Source organism: Anoplophora glabripennis, unplaced genomic scaffold, assembly GCF_000390285.2.
Source record: "Anoplophora glabripennis isolate ALB-LARVAE unplaced genomic scaffold, Agla_2.0 scaffold324, whole genome shotgun sequence".
NCBI lineage: Eukaryota > Metazoa > Arthropoda > Insecta > Coleoptera > Cerambycidae > Anoplophora > Anoplophora glabripennis.
The window spans coordinates 144992-161202 of record NW_019417495.1 but is presented as its reverse complement, the minus strand read 5'-3'; the positions used below and the strand labels follow the sequence as shown (position 1 = coordinate 161202).

Below are 16211 nucleotides of genomic sequence, written 5' to 3'. Positions count from 1 at the left end.
GAAAGGGTATCCCAAAGGTAACGCAGGATTTGAATTGTGCTCCATTTTCATTCTGAAGAATTAGCAATATTGTGCAGGGTCATATGTTGTAGTAAACTCGTTGTGGTTAGACACAATGGACCGCTACACGATGGATGAGCGGGTGGAAATTGCGAAAATCGACAACATGTAACGTAATGGTGAAGTGACTTGGTCACCAAGATCATGCAATCTTACGCCATGCATAAAGTCCAAAGTTTATTCTTCTCAGATTAATACCGTTTCTGAATTAAAGGCAGACATTCGGTGAGTTATCAACGAAATTCAGTCTCAGGTATGCGAAAGCATGATACAGAATTTTCTTAAAAGAAGTGAAGTTAGCCAAACGAGTCACAGATTCATTTTTTTCTGAAATCTGGGAATATTCAACCGTTTGAAGAAATTATTTTAAAGCCAGATTTTGCCTGAAAGGAAGATCTTTTGAGAGAATTTGAAGTTACTTAACACTTTTGAAAAAATCATAATAAAGGCTTTTAGTATGATATGATTGCTTTAGAAGTAATACTCCTTTATAACACCAGCACTATTTTAATAATGATTTATTACAGGAAATAATAACACCTACGTGAAAATAATAATGACATGTCAGGTGGTAGATATTAAAAATAAATATGACTGAGTAATTAGAAATAAGTAAACTCATATATTTAAGATATTTTGTACAGTTCTTGATTTATTTTTCTCTACTGTAAAATTTAAACAGTTTTACAACTGTACTTACAATTTTCGTCAATAACATCTTGTGTATATCCACAATTAAGTCTTCAAATTCACGTTATTTTATAGTAGATATTTAAATAAACAATTTTGTGTACGAATACATAAAATAAACTTTCAATAATAAAATTACCGGTACTAAATACATATCTTTTCAAAACATAGTAACCCAAACAGCTCAATAATTTGGAAGCAGTTTAAAATAAGACATTAAAACCGTATAAGATACAGTAAATAAAGATCCTAGTAAATATTTTCGATATATTACGGTGATGTAAAAAAAATAAAAGTGCCTTAATTACTATGCCAAAAGCATAGAACTAAATTATTATGACTAATTTGCCTCTACAAAAAAATTAATTGCTTCATTAATCACTAAAATTTTTCAAACCGCAGGATATTGATGAATGATTTAAACTCGTCAGTAAGTTGAGTAACCAGTAGCCTGGCGGTCTTATAAAATACTAGAGTGAGTAGCCACACTATCATTCACTGAAGCAGTGTTTACAGGTGCCTTTGAGAGGATAGTATTAAGTGGCAAGTGAAGACATAAATAGTAAAACAATGAATTATTTGCTATTGTTAATTACATGTAAGTATATACATATATTTGGTAATTTCGTGCAAGTAATAAATGTTTGTTTCCATTTGATTTGAAGTTTAAAAAAAATAGTTAACATATTCATAGAAGCCTTGTTATTTCAAACATTTTACAGATGACACTTTAGGTCTTTTTAAAATTAATAATATTGTTCTTTCAGCAAATATGTGTTTTAATAAAATATATATGTAATGAATTTTGTCGCTTTAAACTTTGAAAACAAAATTAATTCTTCGGGAATAGTATTTAAAAATTGCAGTTAACACATTTTGGACCCCAAGGAATATAAACAAATTTCTTGTAATAATAATTGTTCTAATTAATGTATTTATATAGCGACACACTTTGACGTTTATTTTTCATAATTGTTTACATTGTAGAATAAATTTTCTTTATACAAGGTCATAATTAGGTTTAAAAAAAATTGTTCAGACCAAAACAAAGCAATTAACTGAATATACCTCAGTACCAAAATGTTTCTTTAAAAGTTCATTTCCTTCAAAGAAATTTATTTGATTAATATTTTTACGATAACTCCGTCCCTTTTTTGTAGTATCTAGGTAAATTAGGTCAAACAGTCTATTTTGACCTCTACTTTCTGCCCTATAAGTTTGACTGCATATTTTAGAATATTAAGTTTAATTTGTTTAAAATATCCCTAGGTACTCGACTATTCTTAATTGATAACTGCAGGAAAAATTAAAAGATGCAAAATGGCGTTTTACAAAATATCTTCGAAACAAAAATGTTATAGCAAAATATAAGATACTGTTTAACATGTTTCTAGAGATTTCTATGTTGTAGCTTATATCTTTGTTTGTTTTTCCTAAACAGTCCCATTTGCCAAATTTCATTATAATATCTTAAACAGTGTTTTAAGTTACCTATATCAAAAAATTAAATTTTCTTTTTGAAAGCCTGTAATTGTTTAAGAAGCATTTTTGCACTGTGATAAACATATAAGGTTAATTACTTTGTTGTGATTTGAGAAAGTTTACATTAGTTAGTTACATTTTTTAAATCTAATTATGACACACAATTGTATTTGGCAAAGAATACCTGTACTAATTTGTAATTTTGCAAAAAACTTGTGACACTTGAAAAAAATGTTTTCGTATGTAAAATTAATATCCAGAAAATGATGAACGCCAGTAGAAAAATTTAGTTCCATAAATATGAAAATATAACTAAACCTAATTTGTTTCGACATACTATAGACACAGTACCCTGTATATCTTTGCAGTCCAGGAGACATGTTCTATTCAATCGTGTAGAAATATACAGGTGAAAAGTATGGAAGAAGCTTGTTATGTGAATTGTTACATCTAAATTTTAAAAGTAAATTTTTATACTGAAATAAAAATGAACAATTTACCCAAAAGTTAATTAAAATTGAAAATGATGCGATTGACATTGTTTCTCGTTTTTTATTGCGTATGATTTTGTTTTGATATATAAATAAATATAACAAAAAAATATGGAATCAGTGAGTAAATAATCTCGAAAACTTATACTGAACTTACAATTAGTTTAAAATTATTCTAGAATATTCATTTGCTTTCCTGGATAACAGTAAACTATCGAGGTGTCTAGGAGAACTGGTTTTAGAAAACTACATCGAAGAATTTATTAAATTATTGTAGGTATATAGTATCTTGTACGAAAATATAAAATATAATATAATTTTTTTGTAAAAATATCCATAAATATGATGATTTTTGAATTTAAACTATAAAAACTATTTTGTTGAGAACCAAATACACAACTTCCATATCCTTGATTTTAGAACGCTGTGTTTTAATTGTTAAACTAGATATTACTTTTCCACAAATTTACAAAAATTAGGTAACTTAGTAAATTTCAGGAAATCCCCAGTTGTTTATCCAAACAGTAGCTCCACAGCACTCCACACTATATTGTAACATTTGTAAACGGATGTTACTTCAACATTACGCAAATATATAAATAACACAATGTCTTAAATTGTTGATGGATACAAAATCACAAGTCAAGAAAGAAAGACAAACTATGAATAATAAATACAACTTAAATTTATTCTTCTGGGTATATCGAACTGTAAAAGTCATGCTTAACATTAGTCGTTTCGTGAATATTTTTAATTTAGCCGTCAATTTTCTAAAAACCATAAATTACCATTTTTTCCTGATTTTTAAAATTCGTATAAAAGATGAAAAAAAAATATTTCCGAAAAGTTGCGACAGCGTATTATTGGCAATTTATTCCAATTTTCGAAACTGCCCTTCAATTCTCTGTACGACTGTTTGTCGCCGAGATATCGATGATTGAAGACAAAAGGATCCTTTTCCATTAAAAGTCCAATATTTCGATGAAAAATGGGAGTATCGAAATTAAAAAAAATGGAAATTGAAGCTGAATAAACAAGCTATCTGGTCCATGCAATGGCTTAGCTGAAAGTCCAAGTCCGTGAAAAAAATAAAAAATTTGCAAAATTTTTTTGTCTCGCTATTTCTTAGAATTGCATGATAACAGTAGCTTCTAAAAAAATTCGATCGAAAGATCTAAAAACTAGAATCTTAGAGCTTCAAAATGCTATTTTTAATTCCCAATACGACCATTTTTCACCTAAACAATATATTAAACAATAACAATAATTAAACAATATATGTATAAAATGTTATATATTTGTTTTAACAGTTTGCGCTATTTTTTGGTTTATTTACTGACTTAGTTCAAGGAATATAATCAAGAACCAGTGTGGTATGCTTTTAAATTTATTACAAGAACCTTTTAAATTCTGTATTAAGAAAATATGTCTTATTATAAACGATGTTCTATAATATCTTCACTCTGTTTTAGACAAAGGACTTATATTCAAAACAATTTTTTTTCATAATGATTTTAGTTATCTACTTTATTGATATTACTAACTTCGTTCAATATTTTATCTCTCATCATTAATCATGATTATGAAGTGTTTAAGCTCAAAAAAGTGACCCTTTAATTTTTTTCAAAAGTTTGACTGTTTGAAATAAAGAAACAGTTCGCTAGATCGAGATGAAACTTCACAGGGTTCTTCTGGGTATATCGAACTGTAAAAGTCATGCTTAACATTAGTCGTTTCGTGAATATTTTTAATTTAGCCGTCAATTTTCTAAAAACCATAAATTACCATTTTTTCCTGATTTTTAAAATTCGTATAAAAGATGAAAAAAAAATATTTCCGAAAAGTTGCGACAGCGTATTATTGGCAATTTATTCCAATTTTCGAAACTGCCCTTCAATTCTCTGTACGACTGTTTGTCGCCGAGATATCGATGATTGAAGACAAAAGGATCCTTTTCCATTAAAAGTCCAATATTTCGATGAAAAATGGTCGTATCGAAATTTAAAAAAAAAAAGGGAATTTGAAGCTGAATAAACAAGCTATCTGGTCCATGCAATGGCTTAGCTGAAAGTCCAAGTCCGTGAAAAAAATAAAAAATTTGCAAAATTTTTTTGTCTCGCTATTTCTTAGAATTGCATGATAACAGTAGCTTCTAAAAAAATTCGATCGAATGATCTAAAAACTAGAATCTTAGAGCTTCAAAATGCTATTTTTAATTCCCAATACGACCATTTTTCACCTAAATACAGTCTGTCAAAAATCACGGAAAAATTTCGGAAATTCTTTTGACCCTTTAATTTTTTGCATTAGTTTGTTGTACAATAACTTTAAATGTGGTGACATGAAAATTATATATTTTCTAAAAGAAGAAACCTGCAGAAAGGGTGTACCACGATTTATGTTTTAAAACAATTTAAAACTTTTGTTTTCTTGGTTTTTCAAATATTATAGCTAAATTCATTTACTCGTAGCTTTAACGATATTATAATTACCAGATTCCATTGAGAAATTTTAACATGTCCGTTTAGATCATCTAGATTCTAGAGCTAGACTAATTGTCATGCATAGATAATTACTGTTTATGATTTGCATCCAAAATAAAAGCAATGAGTAAGCTTGTCTGAAGTAAAGGATAATAACCACGATTACATTTTTCAATTTTATGGAAAATAAAAATATATTTTTGGTTTTTCGTTTGGTACTTGACTCACGAAACAGAACTGAAACGAAACAGTTAAAAAGACAACGTTACATGAATAACCATTAAGCGTTAAGCTATCATCTAATCATCTATAAGCTATATAATAATTCTCTTGTTATAGATTGCGGAATAGTTTTGTACAGCACCACGTGCTATGGAATTAATTCCGATGATGGAAACTCCAGAGACGGTGGATTGTTGCATCAAGTCCTTCTAGGAACCCAGAAATATCCTTCTTTGTCAAGACAACCAAGGCAAAGTGAATTTTCTTCATCGGACGATGACAATCCGTTTTGGGGAAACTTCCGTCCAAATACTGGTTAGTATAGATGCCTATTTATGTAATAAATTTTAAGAATTTCGTCGTCAATAATTGCAGTCAATCATTTTGTTGTATTTATAGAAAAGACTGATATTTCATAAATCGATGTTCTGTGCTTTCGGCTTTTGTTTAAAAATTTTAAAGAACTCATTTCAATCGAAAGAAATTCTCAGTAATACAATACATATGAATATTCATAAAATAAATGCAAATATTTTTAATCTATATTTCTATGCAACCCAATAGAATAGCATACCTAATCTAAAAATTTTTGTTTTTTAAAGTTTTTTATAAAGCCTCGGTTTGAAAAATTATAAAAATATTTTATTCTATGACGTATTTACATTGAATGTCACTTCATTAATATTATGCACACGAAATTACATTTCAAAATCTTGGACATGAACGTTTTTTTCCTAAACTTGACCACCCTGTGCCTCAAAAACAAACGCTTCAAGTTACCTTAAGCTACCTTATTTTTGATGCGTTGTTCTGTTTGTACATTTTAAATATGTTTTGGGCATCTTTTATCAATTCTATGGTTGTTTTTCAATAGTATTTTTGCTTTGTAGTAAAGCTAATTCAAATGAATTTAATTTTTTTTCTAAAAAATGTAGTAAACAAAGATATGACCTTGTATAACAACAAAATCTACAAGTCGCGGTGTATAAAAATATACTAGGTATATGGAAATATAAACACATCTAAAATTCATAATGATCCAGTTATACCCACAGAACTCTGGAAATTTTAATATGTATTGTATTAGTATTTCTATAATATCATCCAATTGCTTTGAACAAAATACATACAGTATGGTGCAAATGTATCATTATTTAAAAAAATAGACGACCTCTCCTAAAAATCCTAAATCCTAAAACACGTCAATTTTAAATTTTGTAAGGCCATCTTGTGATATACATTTAAGTACCGATGCCGGTACGTCGACGATGTTTTCAAATACAAACAGGGGTCATGAGATACCTCAATCGAGAGGTGTCCTAATCGTCTATCCAAGGGTATAATAATTTGAATTTTTATTTGTACAGGGTCAGCCAAAATTATATATTTACTTAATTAGAATGAAATTCATTGAACTTATGCTAAGGACTGGACATAAAACATCGTAGTGTTTTCTACTATTTTTATTGATTCGGAAAAAATACATTGACTGATAAAAGTACTACATTCTAAATCACTAGAGCTGTCATAATTGGCCACGCGGATAATCATCATAAAATAAAGTGAACAATGATTATAAGATTTATGTCATTGTATCATTGTGAAATACGTAAATTATTTTACGCATCCGTTATAGATCCCATCATCAGTTATGTTTCTACCCTTGTTTCAGCGGAACTTACTCGCGGCGGTGATTCTTAATCTGAAGAGAATGACCGTTCGACATCTACGGATGTAATATTTGCATAATTAAATAATCTACTTCCAAGCTGGTCCGACATGGTAATTTCCACTCGGGGTAGTATTTGTTCCAGTAGCAACGAAATATTTTATTATTTACTATATCAAATGTACCTTACATGCAATCAGTATGAAGATTAAATCAAACATAAATTGAGTCTTCCGGTTTTCACCAGTTTTATTTTACTACTTATACTCAACGGTCACGTAAGCCGCCAGACGTGTCGATACTGGCCAAGTGAAAATCCACATTGGATGGAGGAGTCTAGCACACAATATAAGGTGAACGTTTGGGCCGGAATTATAAACAACCAAATTATAGGGCCATAATTTTTTGAAGAGAACTTAACTGGTCCTCGATATCTGTTGCCACAACTGAATCAGCTATTTCCAAATAGAAATGATTTGTGGTTCCAGCAAGATGGGGCTCCCCCACAATACACCGTTGTTGTACGAACTTACTTAAATAATGTTTTCCGAGAGAATCGATAGAATGGCCACCAAGGTCTCCAGTCTGACTCCACTAGACTTCCTTGGATACTTGAAGACCAACGTTTATAAAAGCCAACCAAAAAGCGAGCCAAAAAGTCTAGAAGAGTTAAAAGAACGGTCATCAGTTTAAATATTTATTGTAATTTTATTATTTTTATTCTACTTAAGTAAATACATAATTTTGGTTGACCCTGCAGAAATAAATATTCAACTAATTATAACGTTGGATTAGGACGATTAGGAGACTTTCAAATGAGGTGTCACATGCCCCTGTTTGTATTTAAAAGAATCGTCCATTACGTCATTACGTCAGCACTGGTGACGTAACGGCCCTTAAATGTAACGAGCGTTCAAATAAAAACGTGGTCGAAGTTGGCTCTGACACATTGGACGTAGGGAGTAGCTTATAGCGACCAACTTAACCTCATTTCTCAACGAGCTGTATAGCAGCTGTCAGTTTCAATAACGTTAATGACTATATAACTTTATTTTAAAAAATAATCGTGATAACAATAACAAACAATTAAAGGAGCTGCGGAAAGTGTCCCCCTCCTTGTTATAACAATAAATTAAAGCAGCTGCTGAAAGTGTCCCCTCCTTGTTCCAAGCACTTTTCACACCTGTTCCTAGAAGAATTAAAGACATTTTCTAAGATGCTCGGGGTATTGTTAATTTCACGAATCTTGTCTATAAGTCGAGCCTGCAGATGGTTTAAATCAGGAATAGGCAGTTCAAAAATAGTGTTTTTAAGGTAAGGCCACAAAAAGAAATCACACGGCGTAATATCACATGACCTCGGTGGAAATTCATGTTCAGCATTGAGACTTATTAGTCGATTTTGCACAACTTCCCTCAACATATTCATCGTCTCGCCTGCCGTATGTGCCCTTGCGCCATCTTGTTGAAAGTAAAAGTTTGTAATTTCGTTTTCTTCCAGCTGGTTAACAAAAGGAGCGATAATTTCTTCTCTATACCTTTGCGCAGTAAGAGTACCATTAAAAAAAATAGGTCCATAAATCCTCCTTCGATTGAGAGCACACCAAACTTCAATTTTTTGAGCGTGTAGAGGGCCCTCGACAAAAAAGTTATCTGGTTTTTCAGAAGACCACATTCTCATATTCTGTGAGTTTACGTAACCACTTAAATGGAACCAGGCTTCATCAGAAAAAAAGGTGATATTATGAAGTTCACCGTAGTTGTTTAAAAACCATTCACAAAATACAGCCCGTCGCGGAAAATCAACTTCATGAAGTTCTTGCTGACATGTTAAACGATAGGAGAACAAACGCAAATCTTTTTTTAACACTGTGTGGCAGGTACCGACTGATACTCCCACCATTTGTGATAAAACAGGTACAGAAGTTCTTGGCGCATTTTCCATTATTTGTTGGACATTTTCTTTTAATTCTTCAGTCCGCTTTTTAGGTCGGCCGCTTCCTTCTTTTCTTGTTACACTGCCCGTTTCACGAAAAACATTAACACAACGCTGAACTGCACTTTGAAAAATTTTGTACTCAACAACGCCGGGAAATTGATTTTGAAATTCTATGAAACATTCCTCAATAGAATACTTCCATATTCCATCAATCTTGCGTCCATTTCTAAAGTAGGACTCTATGATAAACACTTTTTGTTCTTGAGAAAACACCATTTTAAACGCTTTTTAAAACGAAAATATTCAAATTGATACGCTACGCCCTACGTCCAAATTTTCAGAACCAATTTGACCACGTTTTTATTTGAACGCTCGTTATATCACAAGATGGCCTTTCAAAATTTAAAATTGACATATTCTAGGATTTTTTTCAAAAGTCGTCCATTTTTGAAATAATGAATTTATTCCGTACATTTGCATCGTAATGTATATCTAAAATACTGTTATAGGATCCCAGGAAAAAATTCGTTATAATTATTGCTAACATGATAGTCATTGCATTTTGCACTATTATTAAATTAGCACCATATACACGAAGGCAAAATAGAAATTTGTTTACAATGTAACAGACCAATAAATTAAAAATATTATGGTATGGTCATTAATGTGCTAATTTATTAGTTTATCACGATATAATGGATCCCACTGAATAATAAAAAATAAAATTTTAGTTAATCGAAACATTATAAAATAACACGCGTAGAAAATTAATAAATTACAGTTTCAGTTTAAGGTTTACTTCTTTACAATCTATGGTCAGAAGGATAAGCTAAGAATTTTCTCACTATACTAGTCAATAATGATAAAACTTCATCAATAAAAATAATAAAACATTTTTTTTTGTTTTAAAATTGTGCATTCTGGATTAAGTTGAGTATAAAATTATATGTGCATAGAAAATATAACATTTCAAATTCTAGATTAAATATTTTATTTACGAAAAACCTTAAAGCAATTGTACTGTACTTATTCGTAGTAGATAATCTTGGATTAAATAAATTTTCTTCTTCGAAGAAATTGTTTAGGACTTCTTCGATTAAATAAATAAATCTTAAAAAAAATATTATAGATAAAGGTATGTTAGTACCTATACGCAAATAACTTTGTTTTGTGCGTAATTAAATGTTTTTGAGTGACTTGGTACGAATTATTAAGAGACTACATCACTAAAACAACTTAAGTTTCATGAAAAAAACTACTAAACTAGAATGCCAACCAATAAAAACAAAACCTTTGAATGGCACGTAGTCATCTTCATGGTAATGATAAACCTTGACTTTGAATAGCCTTCGGTACCAGCAAGTTAAGTAAACGTTACTTAAGTGATTTGTCTTGTGAAGTGGGTATTTACGTAGTATTTTATATACTGTACAATTGTACATCTAGGAACACTTATCCAATTACAGAAATTAAATATTTAATTATTTCAGAAAGGTACATTATAAGTACACGTGATCGTTTCAACTTTTTAAGAATGCAAAAAATAAGTACCTACTTAAAAGAAGTTTTTACTGCGTATCCAGGACTGAGTATATAGTGTATCCTAAATTTCATAATTTGTCATTGAATTACTAAAAAAAATGGAAAGATGCTTAAATTACGTAAAATTTTACGCTGATTTTAAATGAAGTCTATCTCTTAAGGCGGATATCCATTTGTGTCAAATTTCCGATAACGTAACACCGAATATGTTACGTTACAGGTAGAGGAGACGGAAAATTGTTGCATGGTACGTGTAACAAATTTGACACGCGTAACTATCCAGGACGAACCATCAGTTGTCAGTTTTTAGTCGTCGCATCAAAGGGATGCAACAGTACTTTCTGCCACATGTTGAGACGGGGTTGCCCTTTTGGTCGTAACGTTGCTTGTTGCACACGTGATTTTGTCTTATTTTTTGTTTCGTCAGTCTTTTGTATATGGTCTGGAGTCAGTCTGTTTTCTACAGTGACTACGAAGAGTGTGTTTTTCTGTGTTTGTGCCATGAAGTGGAGTAAAGAAAAGATTTCCGGAGATTTCTGTTTCTTTAAAATTGTATGATGAATAAAAATATATGACGCTGCTGCTAACTGCAATTGCAGTTACGAATCCATTATTGCAGTCAGGTTCATACTGCGAGGTTATGTTCCTGTGTCGTCTTGTAACCTTACTTTGTTACATTACGGAATGAATGATACGACCAAAACCACACATACTTTTGCAGCGAACCGTGTCACCTTTTGCAACAGGCCGTAACATGTTCGTTGTTACGTTACGGAGCATTGACACAAGTGGATACGCGCCTTTATAGATTTGGAAATGTTTAAACTGAAATTTGTTATTTTAAATTTTCTTCCTTAACAGGGTAAATACTTATTGCTTTGATTTGACAAATTTTAGATTTAGAATTAAATCGTTATTTGATTTAAATTACAATTTTACAGAAGCTTCCTGCTGATTGGAACTGATTATAAATTTACATAAAAGATAATCGCTGTTTTGCCTTGACACGAGATGTCAAAGGTGTTTCCGGTTACTGTGTTTTCCCTCAAAATAATGAAAGGAAACGGAGATGGAGAAAACGCACGGATACCATGATATTACGTCATACCACTTGTTAGCCCCTGGTCTACATCTAGGTTCATATGGTATATACAGGGTGTAAGAAGTTTGACTGCCACTACTTCAGCATGAGATAGAGTAATCATAAATGAATAAAAATGTTGTATATTATAGGGGCGTAAGATTAACAGTTTTCGAAGTACAGCGAGTATTAATATTGGGGAGTTTCATCACAATGTGACAACAGCGCTTAACCTGTTGTTACACAGTTGATGCACACCACGTGTGCACGCGGCAGACTTGTCCTACGGCATAACAAAAATGTAAACAACTATTATTATGTAGTTGTATTTAGTAAATATTAGTGTGTATTTAGTAAATTTCAAGACAATTGTTTCCCAGTTTTTAAATAAATAAAATAAAATGTATCGATTTTGTACTAGGAAGATAGTGTTGTGCTTAAATTTTAGCTCGAATTTTAGTAATTATGAATCTCTTAAAACAGGAACTTTTAATCAAATTATGAATTTGAAAAATATGTAATTAATGTACTCAAAGATTCACGTCGTCCAAACAATCATACGTTTTAAAAATAATTTATATACTTACCAAAAACCAAAATTTAGTAATTTTTAAATGCACAAGTACAAAACAAAATATGCTCAAAATGTCCACCACGATGCACGCACGACACCTTCGAATCCAATTTTTGCGCACTAGCTGGAACACACCTCAAGAAAAGGAAGTAGTGGTACGTAAAAAACACTCAGACACGGTCCAATTCCAGATACAGAACAGAATTGCGTATTGCTGGACAGCTTAGTACATCGTGCTAACCGCCGCGCCGTTGTCACATTGCTCGATATACTAATTTTATCTAATTTTAAATTTATTACCTGGAACGTTTATTATTTTTTAGAATTAAGCAAAAAGAAGTTCAAAAAAGTGATAAACATAGTATTTTATGGTATTCTATACACGCAGTTATGTCAATATTCCTTAATTAATCGAACTTTTGTACATCAAGTTGGAGATTTTGAAAATTTTTTTCTCGGAAATAGTTTTTTTGTTTATTTTAATGTATTCTATCTTCTGTTAATATTAAGGCAGTCAAACTTCTAACATCCTGTATAGTTATGCAAGCAAATAAAAACAAATAAATTTCAACCATCAAACCTAGTTAAGAAAGAAAAGGTATTACAAATTTTGATAGTGGAAAAAGGCTGATTCAAAACGTTAACTATAATTGTAGACGTGGAAGAAGGGAATAAGCGCCAATATGTAAATTGGATTCAGAAGAGGAAAAGACACTGTTATAAGTTAATCCTTTTGTTCTCATTTTCTCATAATTTGGCGAAATTTTTCAAAAAAATAGTACTATGCCCTTCTTCTACCAGAGTCTTCGGTTAAATTGCCTAATATAAAATAATGCGTATTTTCTACTTACCTGCCTTTTTTAGTGAGCGATTTTTGGATAAACAAAAGCAGTTAGATAAAAATAACCCTTGACTGATTATTTTGGCGCAAAGTTTCATTGATTAATTATAAATAAAATATTACTGAATGGGCCTATTCAGTACTTCTCTTCGACGTTCAACAAACGACTGTAAACATTTATTACCTGCTTCTCGACTCACACTTCAGCTACATATAAAATATATTTCTCGTGTACCAATTATGATGGTGTTTCCTTGTTTACTTACACTCTTTTACTTTTAATTTATAGAAAAATTCGGGTCTAGTAAAATGAAAATATGAATACCAAGGGGTAATTCCAGCAGACCACAAATAGGTCTCGACAGCACCTCGTTTATTATTGAACTGTTAAATTTTATTGATGAAAACATTTATGATCGGCTACATATAAGACTATCAGGTTTTCTTTTATTTTATACATTATATTGTTATAGGCGGATTCAACTGGGGCAGCAACCAGAACAATGCGAGAGAAAATCGCCCATCACAGAACAATATTTTTTTTGAAGATAACGACGATGACTTCATAAGACCAAATGTCCCCTCTGTCACACGGCCACCACCATCTTCCTCCACAGTGGCCATCCCCGGGATGGCAACAACAAGATCGCCATGTGAAGATAAATGTCGAGCCACGTCCCAGTTTGATCCTGTCTGTGGAGACAACAATGTTACCTACACCAATATATACTGGTTGCAGTGTGCACAAAGATGTGGAAGAAGTAAGTACAGAATATATGCCAAAAATGCGTCATAATTTCTAGTAGATCATGTCTTTATAAAGTTAAGCACGTAGAAATATTTCAAGGGTGACTTCCTGGATCATTGTAAAATAAAAAGTTGTGTTCAAAGCAACTTAGCTTTCGAAGGATTTTAAGAGTTTTTGAATAATGTAACATTAAAGCAATCTTGGACGATGTTTGACATAGGTACCTACATGAAAGTTGGGTTTCTTTTTTGTCCTCATCCTCAGAAACGGGGAGCTATGTTATGTTTCAGAGAATGGAGACAAAAAAGAAATTATTGTTGTATCAAGCATAAACTATTAATTGAAACTTGGGTTTAACTAAAAAAAGTTTTACGCCATTGGCGGAGATACTGCCGCTAAGAACCTTCAGAATTTCAACACCACTGAGGAGTATACCTATTTTTTAAATTGGGTAATCCAAGAAAAAAGGTCCATTTTCCTGTTCATACTACTGAAACTCTAAATCATTGGCATAAAACTCATTAACTTAAGTTACATGTTATGTACAAGGTAATCACATGAAAGGTATCCTTCTGTTTACTTTGGTATTCTGAAAGAATTATCATTATTGTAAAAACATAATTCTGTTTTTAAATCTGGGTTTTATATTCATGGTAAATAAATGGGCATAAAACACATTTTACCGAAATGTCATACTAACGTTTATCGGTTGCTATTCGTCTTTGAGATCGGCCATCAGATTTCTTTCTATTTGACGTTGGCTGCTTAATTTTGTATTTTTTCAAACAATAAAATCTTCTATTTTATTAATAATATTTACAGTCTCATAATCGACATACTAAAATTAACTTAATCACAAGTAGAAATATTTTGACAATCGTCTAAAGCTTGACGAATTATAAACATTATTGGTAATAATGTTTTGTGAAACAACCAATCAATTAAATTGACTGGGTCTATAAATTCTTTTTGAATGACAAATTGGGGAATCACTGGCATTGCGTACCTGGTTAAATAGGTACATTAACCTTCAGTAGGTAGGTGGGGTGGTCATTTATGAAAATATCATTAAAATGGATTTTACTTTATGAATAAGAATAAAATCCCCTTTAATAGGGTATTTTCAAATGGAATTGTTACATCATAAGATTATAGAGTGTTTCAATAAGATTAGTAAGTGCAAAAAAAATGGACGTAAAACATGAAAAAATAAGAGAGAAAGTAAATATGAATCTCAATATTTTTTATTATATTACTATATTTAACATCATAATAAGAGAACGTATCATCAATGACTATAACAAGAATTCTTGTTATAGTCACTGGTATCATGTATATGTTATTCACTATTTTTTTTACTTTTTCATTATACCTGTATTAATTGAAAAATAGAAAACATTGGAAACGCATTGTGAAACATCGACATGTAACAAATTCTGAACTAACTACTACGACATAAAACTGATACAGTAAATTAATATTACATTACGTTTATAAAATTTTTAATTGCTTTGATTTCTATCTGTAGTTTTTCTTTTCTTATGCATATATTTTATCACGATTTAAACTAAAAAAGAAATAGCTAGGTCTAAGACATTGAGACGCAAAGAACACCCACGGGTTGTACTTTAACAAACTGATTAAATCTCATAGTGAAAAGTAGATTATAGAAAATTATTAAAATAAATTTTGAAAAAAATACCTTAGACTCTTCTTTCTGATGGGTGGGTTTATTTATTATTTGTAAAAATTTACAGTGTATATATAATCTACTTAAGAAATGCTTTAAATAAATATGTTCAAAATATATTCATTTTTCTATTAGGTAATAATTTATTTTCAAGACAATGTCTACGGTTTAAATCCAATATTATAAATATTGTTTTACAAGTCCTCGGTAGTATAGTGGTAAGTATCCCCGCCTGTCACGCGGGAGACCGGGGTTCGATTCCCCGCCGGGGAGGATTTTTTTTATCGTATCAAATATAAATATTTTTTGTTTTGTTTCAGATGTAAATATCCGATACAGAGGTTCATGTCCCAGAGTTGCTTGAATATATGCGAACATCTGCAAGAGTTTGGAAGACTGAATAAATATTTTTTTCTCTAGAACAATTCGCAATAATAAATAACATCTATAATACATAAATCTTCATTATATTAATAACGTTATATCCATAAGAAACTTACGTAATACTTATTACTCACATTGTGATGTATCTGTATGGATCAGAGTAATCTTGAATGAATGTATGTATATGACAAGATACCAATAAATTTTTTAAATTGTTTCTGTAACTTATTTAAACATCACAGTTAATAATATAAAATTTCTCTTTTGGATAATATATATCAGATCTATAAAAATGATTAAACAAATCTCAATAATA

The 16211-nt window shown here is 30.7% G+C and overlaps 1 protein-coding gene and 1 non-coding gene across 2 annotated transcripts; both read left to right on the top strand.

Moving 5' to 3' along the window:
* Positions 1-1193: 1193 nt before the first annotated feature.
* LOC108911092 lies at positions 1194-16111 on the top strand. Its single transcript, XM_018715927.1, has 4 exons — positions 1194-1348; positions 5546-5743; positions 13547-13834; positions 15832-16111. The coding sequence occupies exons 1-4, from the start codon at positions 1321-1323 to the stop codon at positions 15873-15875; spliced, it is 558 nt and encodes a 185-aa protein (XP_018571443.1). The 5' UTR covers positions 1194-1320; the 3' UTR covers positions 15876-16111.
* Positions 15713-15784, top strand: Trnad-guc. Its single transcript has one exon. It is a non-coding gene; the product is annotated as a tRNA-Asp (tRNA).
* Positions 16112-16211: the final 100 nt, after the last annotated feature.

Excerpts from the sequence above, each read along its gene's own strand:
- LOC108911092 (XM_018715927.1), top strand. The coding sequence starts at position 1,321 with ATGAATTATTTGCTATTGTTAATTACAT. Across the intron at positions 1,349-5,545 it reads TTTGCTATTGTTAATTACAT|ATTGCGGAATAGTTTTGTAC; the intron begins GTAAGTATATAC and ends CTCTTGTTATAG. Across the intron at positions 5,744-13,546 it reads AAACTTCCGTCCAAATACTG|GCGGATTCAACTGGGGCAGC; the intron begins GTTAGTATAGAT and ends ATATTGTTATAG.